The 19,373-nt window shown below is 36.0% G+C and overlaps 1 protein-coding gene across 7 annotated transcripts in view; it reads right to left on the bottom strand.

The window, feature by feature from the left end:
• LOC108255725 (deoxynucleoside triphosphate triphosphohydrolase SAMHD1) overlaps nt 1–19,373 on the bottom strand; it is a 60,268-nt gene that overhangs the window by 33,038 nt on the left and 7,857 nt on the right. For 2 of the 7 annotated variants that reach the window (XM_053674245.1, XM_053674244.1), the window contains 13 exons: nt 19,153–19,283; nt 17,848–17,906; nt 17,664–17,714; nt 17,279–17,446; nt 16,792–16,892; nt 16,553–16,664; nt 16,366–16,457; nt 16,084–16,184; nt 15,817–15,977; nt 13,471–13,521; nt 13,114–13,182; nt 11,549–11,653; nt 9,781–10,723 (listed from right to left, as the gene is read on the bottom strand). The exons of 2 other annotated variants lie outside the window; for them this stretch is intronic. In XM_053674245.1, the coding sequence (XP_053530220.1) occupies nt 10,451–10,723; nt 11,549–11,653; nt 13,114–13,182; nt 13,471–13,521; nt 15,817–15,977; nt 16,084–16,184; nt 16,366–16,457; nt 16,553–16,664; nt 16,792–16,892; nt 17,279–17,446; nt 17,664–17,714; nt 17,848–17,906; nt 19,153–19,283 (1,474 nt within the window). In that variant the 3' untranslated portion in view covers nt 9,781–10,450. 3 more of the 7 variants (XM_053674249.1, XM_053674247.1, XM_053674246.1) reach the window with 3 other exon arrangements.

The raw sequence follows: 19,373 nt of genomic DNA, 5'->3' as shown, positions 1-19,373 counted from the left end.
CTGCCATTTCTGAAAATTTGAAGTTTGACACACACACACACACACACACACACACACACACACACACACACACACACACACACACACACACACACAGACACACACAGACACACACACACAATGTTTTCCAGAATCCTCGGTCAGTTACCAGGTCAGCTGAAGAAACTACAACCTCCATGACAGCAACAACTGATTACCTGATTTCTAATAACACACCTGTTTGGTACTCTTTGGATTTTACCTCTGATTGCACCACACCTCAACATCTGGCCGCTTTATGGTTATTGATTATTCTCGGACACTTTTATTTTGGTAGCCTGTGTTTAACATGAATGAAAAGTGATACATATTTAATGATGATGAAATTAGTATGAGTTTTGCATTAGTGCTGAAAAAAACATAATCAAAAAAAGAAAAAAAAAATCCATTGCTAATAAGGAATGTAGCTAACTGACTATCTAATGTCCTGTCTTCCTGAGGCCTGCTTCACGAAGCCGGTTTTGGTGGCTTCCCAGGTAAGTTGGAGTTTAACTCTGGCTTGTCGGTCTCAACAAGGTGTTGCTTCGTGAAACAGGCCTCTGGATAAAATCAGTAAAACACAAAAGACTGAGTGACAGGATTTAGGTTTTCTCTGGATTTCAAAAAACAACTTAAAACTCATAATTTCACTCACATCAGTTTTCTTTGTTTCCTCCAGCCATTTTGTCACCATTTTCTATTAACACACACACACACACACACACACACACACACACACACACACACGCCTTATCATTTTGCAAGTGATCCTGATCATCTAAATAGACTAGAATGAATTAGCATGTCACTAGCATATGGCAAATGCTAAAAACGGGCAAAATAATAACAGTGTTTAAAAGTTCAGTATTCAGTAATAAAAACGGGTAATTTGGTAAACAATTGTAAAAATGAACACGTCTAACCTTCCTTTGTTAGGAGTATCCAACTGTTGTTCATCATATTTTTTTGGGCATTTTAATTGAGATTAGTTCTGTATTCATACATTTGTTTTAATTACATGTCCTTAAATATTTATTATGTCATATATTTAAATACGTTTTTAATTGCCACAGTGTTGCTTGTGTTTGCAGTAATGAAATATTTGACACTTGAATTTTGCTGATGGAACTTACTGAGCCGGATTGACGTGTTACATTAAGTCAAGTGAGGTTATTTCAAATAAAATGTAGTTTCACCTATTTTATCTTCTAGAAACATCATGTCATTGTCATTTTTAACAGCCCTTGTTAAAATTACTCCTTTGCACTGCTGACTCTGGCCTTCTGACCATCTGCATCCTCCTCGACCTTAGTGCTGCCTTTGATACCATCTCCCATTCACTATTATTGGAACGCCTGGCTGACACGGGGGTTAACAGCATTGCTCTTCTCTGGTTCTCATATTACTATAACAACAGAAACCAGTTTGTTCCGATCAAGAATGTCCAATAATGTTTAGTCAGGGTGTTAACTCAGCTGTATATCAACAATAAACCAAAACCAAACACACACACACACACACACACACACACACACACACACGTATTTGTACTGTACTTTAAATGAGAATTTTTTGTTTGTTTTTTACTTTGATCAAATTCCTCTGAGAGTAATTTCTGCTTCGTGGAAGTCAATTTAGTTTAATCATTGTAAGCAGTGTTCGGGTCATTATTTGAAAAACTAATCCATTACAAATTACTAATTACTTCTACACTAATATTGTTATACTGTAATTTTATTTAAAAGTAAGAAATAATGAAAGTAAATACACTAATCATTACTTGACGTCTAAGTTACTCTCTAAGAGCTGTAAAAGTCTGTGCCAGATTTAAAAAAAAACATGAGGATGAAGTTCATTCACTTTAATACTTTTTAAAGAAGAAAAAAGGCATTACAATCCCTTGAAGCCTATACCCAGTAAAAACACTGGGTATATTAAGCTTTGTTGTAAATGATTTCCACATAATGAATAGGTTATTAGTTTCTAAACATGTAAGAAATGTATATAGCAATATTCCCACTGTCAGCAGCTGTATCACAGGAATTAAAGTAATTAACACATTAGTTCTAACACGTTAGAAACTAATGTGTTACTAGGAAAAGTAAATGACATTACATTTCTGTGTTACACCCAGCATTGGGCCCCAAACTAGCTAGATACGAATGGATACATGCATAGATTTTCTGTATGAGCCTTTACACACGTAAAAATTGGTATTCATGTAAATCCTATAAATTTTGAGGAAAAAAATTCACACCCTACTCCTGTTCCTGAGTGTGTGTAAATTTTAACAAATAATATTTGTTTACTATTGTAAACACTGAATTATCGGCTTTAAATAGACAGTTTTGTTTTATTTTTTTTTCAGAAGATGAAATTAACTTATAAATCGGCTCTGTTTGCCCTGGCATCTCGACAATTTTTAAAAGCTTTGTCATGGTTTGGCCTCCCCAAATTAACAGTAATACTTTTTTTACTCAGTTTTGTGTCAAACCATTTTCTTTTGATCTCAATTATATTGTGCTGGATTGATGACACCACATTAACCTCCATAATTTATCTCCATATTTTGCCCCCTGCTGGATTTGCTGCTGCATACTTAAAAAATATCCTCATGTGAATAACCTCATTAGAAATATATTTACTGAAAAAAGTTGATGTGTTCAATACTTATTTCCCCCACTGTATATTCACTCACTCACTCATTCATTCACTCATTCATGTACAACTCATTCATATAACTCATTTATTTCGGTCAGGTTGCAATGGACCCTTCTGCCCAATCCTGCAGAACCCACACAACCCTGCTCATTCTTTCCTGATAAATTTTACCTTGTTAAACTTTGGCATACCTCACGACATATACATGCCATTACAATGTCAAAATCCTACCTCTGATTGCTCTGTAATAGGTCTTTTTTGCTGTTCAAGCCTGAAGTCTTGTTTCCGAGAACTGGCATGTCTAAGAGGAATTATACAATAAAATAAGGGGAAGAGCTCAGTTTAAAAAGAAAACAGTGCCTCATTCTGGGTATTAATTCACACAATTAATCAAATTCATAAAAAGTAATTTTAGAAAAAACAAAAGTAAAATGTAATAATCTGAAAATGTGTCAGAAAATTAGGGTCTGTGCAAAAATTCTGGTTATTACTATGTCAAAATACTGTAATACACTGGGTGAAACATACTATTTAGTATAGCTGTAGATATTCAATTCAATTATTACTAGACATCAATAACTGAGAAACGAAAGAATCACTTGAGAAATTGGCTAATTATATGCTTCTTTTTATACATAAATATAATACATGTGTCAAAGAAAATTGGTTGCCAGTGACTTACCTTAACACTTTTACCAGACTGGGATTTTGGGATATGTTGACAATATGGCAACAGAGAATATGCTATAGTGTATGTGTATGCTTTATGCTACCTTCAAAAGCCAGCTCATGTTGTAACATTAGTGCCTCTGATTTAAGACCAAACACTGTGTATATGAGGGGACGTCATAACAGGAGTCACCAAGTGTAGCCAAAATGTGTCTGAGGACCTCTGGTGGCTTACTGCAGTACAATTATTAACTCCGCCCTTTTGCACGATATAAACTTGTATTTTACAATTTACAACCCCAATTCCAAAAAAGTTGAGACGCTGTGCAAAATGTAAATAAAAACAGAATGCAATGATTTGCAAATCTCATAAACCCATATGTTATTCACAATAGAATATAGAAAACATAAAATGTTTAAACTGAGTAAATGTAACATTTTAATAAACAAATAAGGTTTCATTTAATTTAATGTAATGGCCGCAACATGTCTCAAGAAAGTTGGGACGGAGCAACAAAAGTCTGGAAAAGTAAGTGTTACTTTTCTCCCCACAATACTCCTTCACCTCTGATGTCTCATCTAACTCCCACTCTTTCTACACTGGTAGAACTGTCCATGCTCACCAGGACTGGGACGAAGCCCGGTCGCATCTGCAGGTGCAGCGGGAAAGCCAGGCAGTTCCAGAATCAGCATTCCTTTCTGGAAGCAAGATCCGGATCCCTGATGTGCTGCAGGCATCCCCAAATTCAGCAGGAATGTACAGTACCAGGCCCCCATCAATGCAGGGAATTAGGGAATGCACAATTGGTGAACATTAGGTATGTGCATGGGGATATTCATTGTAAAATTCTGGGGGCAAAAGCATAAAATGGAAGCAGAGGTCAGTCCTTGCTTCACCCATCCACTAATTCTTGGGATAAGCAGTTCTGCGATGAAACCCTGAAGCACACCTTCGACCAAGTGAGAGTAACCGATGGTCAGCAAATTCCGCCTAATGTTGTTCTATCCTACCTGTATTTTGCCATTATTAAGTATAGGTTACAGTATAGAGAGTGATGCAGGACACTCAAACAAAAGAGATTACCCAATTGTTGGTCCCAAAGTACCATCGGGAATTGTTATTCCAGGTGGCTCACCATAATATGATTCCTAGGCATTTGGGGCAGGATAAAACACTGAACCGTCTCATGGCCCGCTTCTATTGGCCGGGCATTTGTGGCGATGCTCACAGGTGGTGTGCGGCATGTCATGAATGTCAGTTGGTGAATCTGCCAACCACTCCAAAAGTGCAATTGCACCCATTACCATTAATTTAAGTCCTGAAAGGAAATTCTCTTATATCATGTACTCTCTTATATTATGAACTGATATCAAATACCTATGATGAATGTATTCATTTAATTACCTCTTTAAATAAGATGATCAACTGCTATCCTTGATTATATTATTATGTATTTCCGTGTCAACATGACACAGGGCTTATTTTGTATTATGACTATGTTCTGTGTGTTTTGTTTAAATCTGTCTGACACCTGGACCAGTAGAAACCGTCCACGCACTGCTGTTATCAATGTGGATAAATACTTCTGCTCTGCATGAATAAAGTGGGATGTCTATGTGAGCATGCATGAAGTAAACCACACTTTCTAGCTCATAGCAGCACAGAACTAAAAGTTAATAGAAGTTAATGGTAAAACAGGCTGGAAGGCATGATGGACGAGCTGACAGGCATAATCTGAGATTCCTGAGATACTTGGAAATCCAACAATTCCGCTTCCAAAAAATTGGCATGGACATCGTTGCACCATTAGGAAAGGCACATGTGAGGCTATCGCTTTGTGTTAGTTCTGGTGGATGATGCAGTGTGATGGCCAGAAACAGTTCTCATTACATAATGTTGCGGAGGCACTCTTTCATGTTATCTCCCGAGTCGGGATCCTGAAAGAGATCCTAACTGATGAGGGCACTATGTTTGTCACAAGCTGCGTTTACATGGACAAAAATAATCCACTCTTAACCCGATTAAGACCATACTTTGGTTAAGAAACTACCATGTAAACAGCAATTTTTACTTAACTTAATCTAATTAAGGTCATACTCGAATTAAGCTCTAATCGAATTAAGACATGTGGAGTACTCCTGTTTTAGTTGCATTATGGACATGTATTACAGACATGTAAACACCTTAATCACATTATGAACGTCGTGTGAGAGTTTTCACCGCATTTTGCGACAGGTCACGATCACACACGGCAGTTCTCAACATTTTACGCGAACAAGAGAGCACGGCTACGTCCCAAACTTGCCTACTATAGGCCTGTAGTGGGGAAAAATACATGTATTCATGTATCTGAGCTACTATATATAGTAATATATATGTACTTATAGACGGTAAGTACATGGTTTGAGACACAGCCCACGGCTTCAAGCAGTTGTCTATTAGCACGTATAGCATTACAAATAATTAACTGCACTTAAAGCGTTCGTAAAAAAATTAAATAAAAACACTCAAAACTGTATACGGTACCATAATGTAGACGGACTGTAATTGATACGTGAAATTCTGGAGGGACGTCGGACGGCGTGGCGCGGTGACGTAATGACGGGGGCTGTTAATCTAATTATGTTCTAAAACATGTAAAATGGGAACATGACAGGAGAATTCTAAAAGCGACTCATGTAAACACCTTAATCACATTATTATCTTACTCAGAGTAAGGTCAATAATTAGATTACTGCTGTCCATGTAAAACTAGTCACAGACACTATGTGAATTTTACGAATTGCTGGGGATTAAGTCAATTTTCACCAGTGCTTACCATCCACAGGCGGATGGGCTGGTTGAACAGTTTAATCAAACACTCAAAATGTTATTTTCAGTACAAGAGGTCCTGCAAGCCTCCATGGGGTTTTCCCCATTTGAGTTGTTTTACAGATGCAAGACTCTCAGCATCTTGGACGTCATTAGGTAAAGTGGGAGGAGGGACCTTCTAATATCAAGAATGAAATCTAGTACGTTCTTGACCTGAGAGCGAAACTCCATACAATGGGACAATTGATACAGGATAATTTTGCTACAGGTGCAAGAATGTCAATTCTGGCTGTATAACAGGTATACTCAGCTAAGGGAATTTGCACCAGGAGATAAAATGCTTGTTTTGCTACCCACTTTGAGCTCTAAATTACTCGTGAAGTGACAATGACCCTTTGAGGTCACATGACAAGTCTGAGAAATCAACTATGAGGTCAAGCGAATGGATAGAGGCGGTGCATCTCAAATATACCACCTCAAGGAGCTGGGACTGGAGGTAAGTCTAAAAAGTGTGGCCCAATTCAACCCGGTCCCCTGTGGAGACCACCTCTTACCTCCCAGAAAGCTCAGGTTGCTGGAGTAATTGTCCGACGTGTTTTCGGCTCTCATCTCAAGGACCTCATAGAACACCACATTGAGACTTCTCCAAGTGTTGTTGTGTGTAGCCACCCATACTGGCTCCCTGAACACAAGAAAAATGTGGTTTGGGATGAATTTAAGGCTATGCATGACATAACAGTAACAGAGGAGTCCCACAGTGACTGGAGCAACCTGGTGGTTTTGGTGCCCAAGGCCAGTCAGTCGGCCCATTTTTGTGTAGACTTTAGAAAAGTCTCAATTTGATGCATATCTGATGCCTCGCATTAATGAACTACTCGATCAGATAGGTGCAGCTAGCTTTTATTTGACATTGGATTTAATTGAGGGGTATTGGCAGATTCCCTTTACTCCAATATCTTGGGGGAAAATGCCCTTTTCCACTCTGTTTGGCTTACACCAGTTTGTCACCCTTCTGTTTGGGTTGTTTGGAGCCCTGGTGACATTTCAACGACTATTGGACTGAATCCACCCCCGCACAATGCCCATGTCTGATAATATAATCATTTATATCAATGATTGTCAGTAGGATTTGCAACATCTGAGGGCTGTCCTGAGACAGGCGGGACTCACAGCGAACCCCAAAAATCCCTGTAGCTTTTCTCTCCTTTTTGTTCTGCAGACTGATGAGTCAGACAGAGGGGTGGTGGAGGGAGACCAAGTACAGCACCATCAAGAAGGAGTGATCCGTGGTCTTCCAGGCCTTTACAATAGGTGTTGCTGAGCTTGCCACTGCATTTTTCTTTTTAAGAATGTATGAAACTGTTGACTTGGCCACTTAAGTTTCTGTTATCTAAATTTTAAGCTTGTGAAATTGCTAATAAATGTAGCTCACAGCTGATTGACAACAAGGAGTAAACTATTGCTAAACCACTTCAGTTTAGCGACTTAGTGATAGTGTGCTAACACAACACAGCTCATACTCATATGGTGGATTTACTGTAATATCATACCTTCATAATATGAAGAGGGGGAAGTCAAAGAAGATATGTGTTTTTCACTAACTTTAGTTTGGTTTGGTAACTTGATGATTGAGGAGTAGCGCTGTTGATATCAGGTTTTCATGACAATTTCACAGCTGTATTTCAAAAATAAATACACCCCATTGTGGATGTATTATGTCAAAACATCCCATGGGATTAAATGAAATTAATTTATGTACACTGTATTTTCTAATTACAATGGTAAATGTGTATAATTTTGTGGTTCAGCTGCCTGGTAAAGGGTTTTAATATGTGAGTATTACTTTGTTAACATTACTTGTAGTTTATCAAAATGAACAATGTATTCAACTAATTCAATGTATTCAATTAATTCAACATTTTCAACTAATTCTTAAATTTTAATTAAATTAAAATATCTTTATTAAGTAACAACCTGATTGTTACATTCAGTTGTTGCTGAGGGCTTAAATGCTGTAAACACTTATGGCTAAGAAAGTTTTGTTTTTACTTTTCACTAATTAATTATGTTTTTCTAAAAATCCATATGCTAAAATGCCACCAGAATGCATAATTTATGAGTGGTTAGTGGTCATAGTGAAATAGACTTAATAGACTTAAGATTAATTTCATAATATTTATATTAGATATTATATTATTATTATTATTATTATTATTATTATTATTATTATTATTATTATAGTAGTAGTAGTAGTGGTCTATTTTAGGGTGTAAAATGATTAGATGTGGATTCATGTTGGTGTTAAAACGTTCCCGTCCTGATTGAGGAGTAGTACAGCTGAGTGATGAAGCTCTCCTACACTACACCCAGATGATTCCCCCTGACTAGCTAACATGGTGTCTTGATTGTTTTATATTCTTTGTCACACTGTTCTTCTGTTTCTGTTTGTCTATTTTACAAATATGACTTGATATCTGTTCAGTGCTACTTCAAATAAATGTGCTTAAATAGAATTTATGTTTCTGTATTGTGTTAAATTTTTATGCTAGTAAGTGGTGTTAAAAAGTTGTCTAAGTTGTCATCAATGAACCAGTATGTTATGATGTGGCGTGTTGTGGGCCGGGTGTGGTGGTCCGCTCAGGGCCAGAAAGTCCAGGGCACCCCTGATTATTGGTATTAATTCTAAAAACCGCAAACTGAAAATTTAAATAAATAATCTTAAAACTCTGAAATGAGATCCCCATTCCTATATTTTGTTTAGGGCCCCGAAATAACTTAATCCACTCCTGAAAGCCTGACTGAAATGTGCTGAGTGTACTTAAATGTGCCAAGACTGATTATTAGTATTACAGATATAACTGTCCAGCCTTCCTGCAGTCATTTCTGAAACGCTTCCATCCAAACTAAGGTTTAAAGTAAACACATTTTTACTAAGTACATGCATTTACAGCATGATGGATACCCTCTGCACCCCAGAGAAAAAAAAAAAACGCCACATACAGTATGAGGAAGGCAGACAAGAGATCAGTATTCAGTAGCAGAGCTTAGTAGAGACCAATAGAAAAGTTCTTGCAGTCAAAATAGGTATAAATTGTCTTCAAATACATTACAGCTATCACTGAGTATATAAAAAGTATTCCCATAAAACGGATGTTAGTAATTTGCTAAGACCACAAATAGTTTTAGTAATAGTTTAGTTTTATTTATTAAAGAAACATACTCATACATCAGCTCATACATTTGTCCTTTTATAGTTAATGATGTGGAATGTCTGCGAAGCAACTCTCTCAAAATTAAGACAAAAGAAGAAAAAGCACAGCTTGTCCTCTGTCTTGAAGACTTTTTAAGTCAGAAAACAGAAATTTACAACTTTACCCCTGACTTTTATGAAGCACTGATGCTGGAAACAGAGACTCCTTCCATAAATGTTATGTAAATGACTCCTTAAAGATAGATTCAGCATATCAATGATTACACTTAAAAAAAGAAAAGAAAATCGGTTTATGTGAGCAGCGCTTCTGCTAATGTGTGGCCATTAATATAATTATTGCTTGTGCCCTGGTTCTGAGCAGTGTGGCCTTGTGCATGTTTTTACAAAGTGACAACAACAGACACGGAAATTAGGATATTTTTTTAATCACACAATTCTTTCATCACACAGCCAATCACCGGTGTCTTAAACTTTATATTTCATTTAACTTTGTATATCCTAAAATCTAAAGCAATAAAATAAAAAATAACCCCCACCCCACCCACCCCCCCCCAAAAACAAAAACAAAAAAAAACAACAAAACAGATCAAACCATAGTATGTGACTATTACCACTTATAAGAGAACCATGATTATATTACTTATGCTAATCTGTAATTCAGATGCCACAATCCCCTAAGATAAGTACATGAAATAAAAGTTGAAACATAGCTATAAAGTTGAGATAACAGAAAAAAACATGCTTAGTTTTATAAGCTTTGACTTGTAACCCTCTTAATGTATTAACACAATCATTACTAAGTTATTCTTAATCATTCTTTTATGATAAACCGTGTACCAAAATGTGTGAAGTACCAAAATCATTCACAATGTCAACCACATCAAAAGTTACAGAAAATCCCAAAAACAAACCTACCCTACATGTACAGAAAAACAAATACACACTATGAATTTTAGATCAATATTCCTGAAACCACCATGCACAAGTGAGTTTATTTTCTCCACATTAGCCAAGTCAAAATAAACTCTTTTTTTCACCTCACATTTTTTCACCAGCATTATAGAGTAGACTTCTTCCTGCTACTCATCATCACTTGAATTTTCACTTGATTCCTCGCTCGAATCTTCACTCGATTCAACACTTGATTCCTCGCTCGAATCTTCACTCGATTCATCACTTGATTCCTCACTCGAATCTCGACTCAGTTCCTCACTTGAGTCTTCCCTTACAGCATCCCTCTCCACTAATTCCCAGAATTCTCTGATGGGTGGGTTTTTTGGAAGCTTTCCATTACCTTTGTAGAACAGCATGACCTTGATTTCGGCAAAGACTTTGGGCAGAATGAATGAAATCTGCAGAGAAGCAAAATAATTAAGACACTGGATCTGCAACAGAGAAGTCAATAGGAGAACAACTACAGTTAACAGTGCATGTGCTGAATCAGCTCGCAACGCACTTCCAGCAGCTGCCCCTACATGCCCCGACTTCTTACCAGTCTCCTGTTCTCGTAGCCTGACCAGAGCCAGCAAAAGGAGATCAGAGTATAAACTACAAATGTTTTTTTTTTTTTTTTTATTTATTTTTTATATCAGACCACATAACAAGAACTTTATTCAACTCAAAAAATATCGTAGTAAGATACATCACAAAATATTTAACACATTGGACTATTTATGTTATCATTTATTCTGTCATTTAACATATTCAAATGCAGATTGTAGCTGCTTCACTCTCCTTTGTTGCTATGGCTTGTTACTAAAATGTCAGGAATGTTATTACTGTCCTAAACGTTAATAAAATGTTGCATGAGAACCCATCAGAACAGTAAGCTTCCAGATGTAATTACAAAACCATTCACATTTGGCCTCCTCTTAACATCTGGTTTAGGAGCAACTTTACACCCTGACTTAGACAAAACTTTTGTTCAACTGTTGCAAGTGTACGCAATCAGTCATTACCCATCTGGCTCACCCCCAAACACCAACATCACCATGCTGACCCGTGCTAAATTACACCCTCACCAGCTGCAGACCTTTAATTATATAAATTAATAAAGTAATTTCAGAACCCACAGACACATTATGTTTATGAAGAGGTCAAGTGTATAGTTTTGAAATAGGTAACAATCTACAGTCATGTGTAGAAGGGATAGATTAATAAAGATAATACAGATCTACCTCATTTCTAGACAGTTTCACTGATTTGTGTGGCTTGTTCTTCCTGTAGAATCCGAGAGATTTGATTGGATCTTTGTCGTCCTTTCCATAATTCAATCTGACAAGCTGTAATGGATGAAAACGACAATTACTAAATATGTTTTTAGCATTAAGCAACAGTACAAATGTAAAATTTGGCTAAAGTAATTGAAGGCATTTGAACTATTTTTGCCCATATTTCTTCCATGCAATTGTTGCATAGCTGGTGTGCAAACGTAATTACTTAATTGTCTTCTGAAAGAGTAACATGCATATACAGTGGATTCAGAAAGTATTCAGATCCCTTTACTTGTTGCACACTTTATGGTGTTGTGGATTTGATTTTGAATATATATATATATATATATATATATATATATATATATATATATATATATATATATATATATATATATATATATATATATACCAGTTCTACCATCAATCTACCCGTAATCACTCATAATGATGAAGGTACATTTAACATTCAACATGGCAGACCTTCAGCTTATTCAGTGTGTTGAGTGCAGGATGTGCAGGATCCAGGGTAATCCTATAGTGTTATGCATAGCATAGGTTTTCAAAGGTAGTTTTTCACTTAGGAGTTAATGATGTACACCTTTGTCAGTCAGCGGTTACTAAGAGTAACATTGTGCTTAAATTAGTGAAGGTGATGTCCGATGAAGTAATATGCCCCAATCCAATACAGCGTGGCGATGTAGCTTACAGCAGGTTATAGTTGCTGCCGGATGTCCAGGTGCTGCTCCAAAAACAATGTGCGCTTTATAGATAATTGGAGTAGATTTGAGGCAGGATTGTTAGGGTAGACAGATAGACAGCTAGACAATCTGATTAACCATGTAGATAACAATATATAACCATATCAGACCAGCGATTAGAATGTTTTACTCCCCTTCGAGAGACCAAACTAATTTTACTAATTTCGATAATCAAAATCATCAAAATCATCAGCTTTTATACTAGATCTCTTACCTACACGTTTCCTCAAACAGATACTGCCAGAAGCAATCAAACCTCTTCGAAAAATAATGAATTCTTCCCTTAGCGCTGGCTATGTATTCAGACACTATATTCAATACTTTGTAGAAGCCCCTTTGACAGCAATTACATCTACAAATCTCCTTGTATATGTTTCTATAAGCTTTGAATTTGGGCAGTTTATCCCATTCTTCATGGCAGAGCCTCTCAAGCTCTGTCAGATTGGATGGAGAGTATTTGTGAACTGAAATCATCAGGTCTCACCACAGATGTTTGATGGGGTTTAAGTCTGGGCTTTAGCTGGGCCACTTAAAGACATTTAAAAGGGTCTGAATACTTTTGTGAATAAGAGATTTTGTCACTTTAGGTGGGTAAAATGGCACATCCACAACACAAAAGTGTGCAGTGTAACTTTCTGACTCCACTGTATGTTATTAGTGTTATGATTAGTGGACTGTACATACTGTACTTTAATATATAAATGTTATAAAATATTAATATAAATGTTGTAAATATTATAGGTGTTTTATATTATTTTTGTCACTTACCTTGACAAAAAATTTGCTTTCACTGATTTTTTTCTTCTCGATCCACTCCTGCCATTTCTTGCACTTGCACTTACACACACACACACACACACACACACACACACACACACACACACACACACACACACAGAGTGAGAAAACTCAGCACCTCTATGGACCCCACAATGTTTTTGATTTGTGCTGAAAAATTAAAAAAACAAAACAAAAAAACTCAAAACTTAACAACTATGGCTAACTCAGTAACTGTCTAATGTACTCTCTTCCTGGATAAAAATCAGTAAAACACAAAAATTTTAAATGACTTTAGATTTTTAAGCTGATGACCAAAAACAGCATAAACCACAAAATCCCACTTACAGGTCTTGTTGAGCCTTTTTGAATAAGCTCCAGCCAGTCCTTTACCACTGCCTAGTAACACACACACACATACACACACACACACACACACACACACACACAAACAAACCATTCTGCAAATACTACAAAATCTGAGTATAAGACCAGGTAAGGCTGAAGTCTGAATTCATTGGTAGCTGTGACATGCTATTTCTTCTTTAATACCTTCATATCTCTGGATATCCATTTAACACAATTTATCTTCAAAATTATCTAATCCTCATAATAAAGTTTCTGAAATTGATGTATTTTTAAAGTAATGAGCAAGTGCAGTGGGGCAAATAAGTATTGAACACGTCAACATTTTTAAATATAAATATATTTTTTAGTATATGTATGTATGTATGTATGTATGTATGTATATATATATATATATATATATATATATATATATATATATATATATATATATATATATATATATATAATAGTATATATAGTATATATATTTATATATGTATAAATATGTTTTAAAGTAAATATATTTCCAATTGTCATGTCACAGCAAACCAGTGACTACATTTCCCATCCTGCACTGCAGCCTACAAACATGGCCACCATGGACTACACTTCTTCAACACACGTTCACCTTCTCCGGAATTCTAATCACACACACCTGTTTCCAATCTCCCACACACTCACACCACAGTATATTAGAGACTGTTTAAACACTATGACTTTGTGTAGAATTGAGTTCAACTCTTTACCAAGCGGTTGTTCTTTGTTCTCGTCTCGTTTTGTTTCATGTTCATTGACCTCATTTCTCGTTTCCCGATTCTGATTCTAGCCTCGCCCTATTTATCTCGCCCTGTTTGCTGATCGCCTGACCCATTGCCTGTTTTGACCACGCTTCTGTCTAATGATTTGGATTTGTCTGCCTGTCTCTCTCTATTAAACGGCTTTTACTGCACTTGCATCCATCCTCAACTCCATCACGCACAGGATCATGACACCAATGAGGTTATTCATATGAAATTTTCACCAGACATCAGTATTAACTCGATAAATATGGAAATATAAAACAATTCACAACGTTAAAGTGCATAAATAAAGTTATGTGTAATAAAGAGGAGTGACATGGGAAAAAGTGTTGAACATGCTAAGAAAAAGCAGTTTTCTAAGGTAAGGTAAGGCAAGGAACCAGCTAAAATCCGTAAGTAGTTAGAAAGTAATTATACCCCCTATCAGTGCAAATGAATATCAGCCGGGTTAGTAAATTGATGGTCTATAAAAAGGCTTTTCGTTACCAAGGTGTCACACAAGAAACATCTCATGATGGGTAAAAGCAAAGAGCTCTCCCAAGACCTTCACAACCTTATTGTTGCGAATGGAATCGGATACAGACGTATTTCAAAACTTCTGAATCCTCCAGTAAGCACCATTGGGTCAGAAGAGTAGCTCAAGATTCAAGGACCACTTGGAAAGAGCTCCAGAAACACTTGGAGGCAGCAGGTACCATCATCACAGAGAAAACTATAGACAATGCACTCCAGTGCTCACGCTCACCCCGCAAGACTCCATTACTGAAAAAAGGCATGTCGAAGCTCATTTAAAGTTTGCTATTTGCATTTGGACAGGCCTATGAAATACTGGGAGAGTGTAGTCTGGTCAGATGAGAGCAACATGTAACTTTTTGTCTGTCATACTACACACCATGTTTGGAGAAGAAATGGCACTGACATCACCCTAAAAACACTACACCAACAGAATTCTGGAGATGAAGCATCATGGTGTGGAGATGTTTTTCATCGTATGGTTCTGGTAGACTTCATATAATTGAAGGAACAATAAATGGAGCCTTTTACCGTGAGATTAGAGTGTTAGAATATCCCAGTCAATCACCTGACTTGAATCCAATTGAACAAGATTTAAAGACAATATGTTTAGAAGAACGGGCCAAAATCACACCTGAATACTGCGACTGATTAATTTCTTCATACAGGAAACGTCTTGAAGTGGTCATTACAAACAAGGCTTCTCCACTAAGTATTTAATAAATTTCAGTTAGTGTGTTCAATATTTTTCTCCTGTGTCATTCCCCTTTATTACACATAACTTCATTTATGGACTTTAATGTTTCTATTTCTTTATATGTGTGGATTTCTTGAGTTAATACCAAAGTCTGGTGAAAATTTCATGTGAATAGCCTCATTGGAAATATATTTACTGAAAAAAAAAAGTTCACGTGTTCTTTCCCCCACTGTATTGTTAAATAATTACTTACAGTAGCATCTCAAAAGAATCTGATGTGGGGGTTGAAGGAGGAATCTATAATAATGAATGTTGGAAAAAATGTGTGTGACTAACTTTCCGGTTTTCAGCACTGTCCAAATGTTTCACATCCTTTTTCTGGAATATTTTGCCACCGACAAACTTGTAAATCTTGCGCTTGTCAATTCTCCTAATGATTTTCCTTGCTGTTTTGAGACTGTTGTCTGTTGACCGCATGATTTCCTGAAGAACGTCATCTGAAAAAAGAGAGAAAACTATACAAGACCAATTCCAGTAGACATAAGATATAAGATATTAATGTCTTACTGGTAATTTATTATTTCAGAGAAATGTAGTGTAAACCTGTGAGTTTCAGGTATGTTTTAGGGACCATAACTGCCTCAGAGATTGTCTTCCCATCCAGCTTAAAATGACCTTCAGCTGCCAAAAGCACATCAACAATCCTAAAAATATGAGGGGAAAAACATGATCAAAACAGGTGTGTGTAACTTGATAAAATAAAATGATAATTACTGCTATCACTGGCAACAGTCTAAAATTCTATGTTTGACCAGCACTACAACTGACATTTGCCTAAATCTCACATGAAATGTCAGTGTGAGTTTATTTACCAAGTTAACTCACATTGTTTCTATTGCCACCTTAACTCTGTGCTGGCAGACATTGTAGTGAAGCAGATATCGATTATGGAAGAGTTCATACATGTTTATCGCTTCCTTAAAGAATGAAAAGAAGAAAAATTTATTATGTTTTAATATCAAATGTATTTGTGCATAAAACGACTCCTACAGCCGTACCAAAAATAGCTTACCTTATCTCTTGTGCAGATGTGCTTTTCATTTTTCTTATTGGTGCAAACTCGTGCGAACATCACATAGCGCTCATGTGAGAAGTTGCTTTTCATCCCCACATGGTGACAATCTCTGGGAAAGGAAATATAGATACATAGCAAATACAGTATTATATCTTTTGTGAAAAAGTAACATTGAATTTCATTAATTAAAACCAAACATGCATTTCACGCAAAAAATATGCACAAGCCAAACTCACCTACTGAAATAATCCATTTTGTCAACATCAATACCTGTCTCTTTATTGGCCACAATCTCATACAAGTAGGACTTTCTCTCATGTCTTTCTCTGTTGAGTGACTGCATGAGGCAAACCGTATACAGATAATAATAATAAAAAACAACAACAACAAACAGAAATTGACTGTGAGAGTGTCTTATTTGAACCTTATACCTATAGCCTTTTTGACCCACATACACTCCTAGAAAAATGGTTCTTCTTTAGGTGATCATTAGATAATTAGGGGTTCTTAGCTTCATTAAAATAGTTCTACTTGAAGACCTTTAAGCCTTCTCCCAGAGTTACAACCAAAGAACTTGATTAGTCTGCCTTTTATTTTCTCTGTGTGCCATTGTTTACTGGCGAAATATTATCTTATCGTGTTACTAGTTACTTTAAGTCTGTGACTTGTATGTATATATGTATGCATGTATGTACAGTATATATGTATTTTTGTTATTATTACGTCAGTAGAAGGTCGTGTTCCTTCAATAAGCTCATGGATGAACTCAAAGTCTTTGTCTTGAAATTTTAAGCCTTCATTATGTTCATCTTTATAATGTCCATTCTTCATCTTCTCCTTAATGCCATTTTTTATCAGCTGGTTAAACATTTTGCCTGATTGTTCTTCATGCTATACAATAAAAATAATATAAAAAAAATTAAAAGAGCAATATAAATTACTATATCACTATCAATATCAATATAGCAATATCAATCAATATGTATTATTTAACTACTGTTTAATGATAATGTACCATTTACATCAGATCTCTTCAAATGAACAAGCTGAACTCCGAGACTGAAAATAAATAAAATATTTGCTTTGATTACAATCACAAAATCCTCACCTTCCAGTTTTTTAAAGCTTCTGTAGTTTCACTTTCTCCTGTTTCTGAGACCTTGTTGGGAAGAGAACAAAAACAGCAAAAATAAAAGAAATAACTCTATATTAAACCTTATTTTAGCTATTTAAATGAAATAATCAAATTTAACCTGGTGGTAAATTTAAAGTTACACAAATTGTTCAGTTACCATTCTCTCTGCTAGCTCCTTCAAGACTTCTTCAAATAAAAGTGAGAACGGGCCATGACCTTCATTTGAAAAACAGACTTTACAGATTAATTTTCACAATTACATCAGATATATATAATGCCTATTACAAAACAGTGAAATGGACAATATTTATGTTACAGCTTCCACCATTGCATTGTTGTTCCCATGGTGACAAATGTAATGTAATTACACTTGTGTTTCTCTTTGAGTCCTGTTTTAGTCTAGCCCTGTCATCCTATTAATGCTTTTTTTTTGATAGCATTCACTAGTTCTGTGTTAGCCCCTCTGTTTAGTTAAGTCCAAGCTTTATTTCATGTGTCACATTGTACACCCTGGTTTTAACTCTTCTAGTTTCTAATTCCCAATTTCATCGTTTCAGAGCTCATGTCCAACAGCTACAAAAAAACTCTTGAAGAATTCAAATGGGTTTGCCATGGAGTGTCCCCCACAAATATGTTTATGACCACGTCTATGTTTCACGATTTGGATTTGTCTGCCTGTCTCTCACATAATAAAGCTATCTGCATTTGCATCTGTCCTCAACTCCATTACGTGACAATAGTTGTAAAGTTATGGAGGTGGAGCATGCAAGTATTTGTTTAAAAAGCCTCCAAATTCTACTAATTTGTTTTTCTTTTACTAAAGAAAAAATAATTTGCAGGAATAAAGGCCTATGCATGCACTGTTGAGAAAAGGACACTATTGTAATGCGGCAAACAGTATCAGTTACACTTCCTGCTTACACCATACAGTGTGTCCTATATCAAGGAGGTAACTCTGGACTTCAGTTCTCATCAGCCACTGCACTGGACTACAATATGGCACATGACCACCTGCACCTGAATCACGTTTCTGTTAATGAGCACTCATATATATATAGTCACTGTTTGCACTGCTTCTCTGTCGTTTGTTTTCTCCTAGACTACTGTGTTCCATGTTTTTTCTTGCCACAGTATTTTGCCAAGTTGTCTTAGTGTCTTTGTTTTGTTGTTTATTTGTTTAATAAAATGTTCTATATCTGCGATTGCTTCCGAACCCTACCTTGAAACGTGACACAGTATATAAACAGATGAAATCCTCAGTATAATTGTGAAGTCATGCCAACTACATAGTTTATCTAAGCTGTGGGATATTTTATTTTATTAAATATGTCATGATTATATTATAATACATGTTATTATCTTGTGTTAGTAAGTCACACAAACAGATTCTGGTTGCATCTGGATTTAAATTTGATTTCTGTTAATCTAATTGTTATAGACTAATGCATTATGAATAACTCACCCAAGTCATGACACAATCCTGCAATCTGAACACAAAACATATCAATACTAGTTATTTTTTCAGCTTCTTGAACTTCTTGAGGTTGTTGAGCTTTCAGACTTCGTACGAGTTCCCCTGCCAGATGACCCACACTGTTAAAAGAAACAAGATGTAGTATTATTACCCTTGGTATCATTATTGCAAGACATACATATTTATGAAATTACATAATTATGTATTTT

The sequence above is a fragment of the Ictalurus punctatus genome, chromosome 22 (genome assembly GCF_001660625.3).
Source record: "Ictalurus punctatus breed USDA103 chromosome 22, Coco_2.0, whole genome shotgun sequence".
NCBI classification, from domain to species: Eukaryota; Metazoa; Chordata; class Actinopteri; order Siluriformes; family Ictaluridae; genus Ictalurus; species Ictalurus punctatus.
The sequence above is the reverse complement of the archived record's forward strand: the minus strand, read 5'-3'. Positions and strand labels throughout refer to the sequence as shown.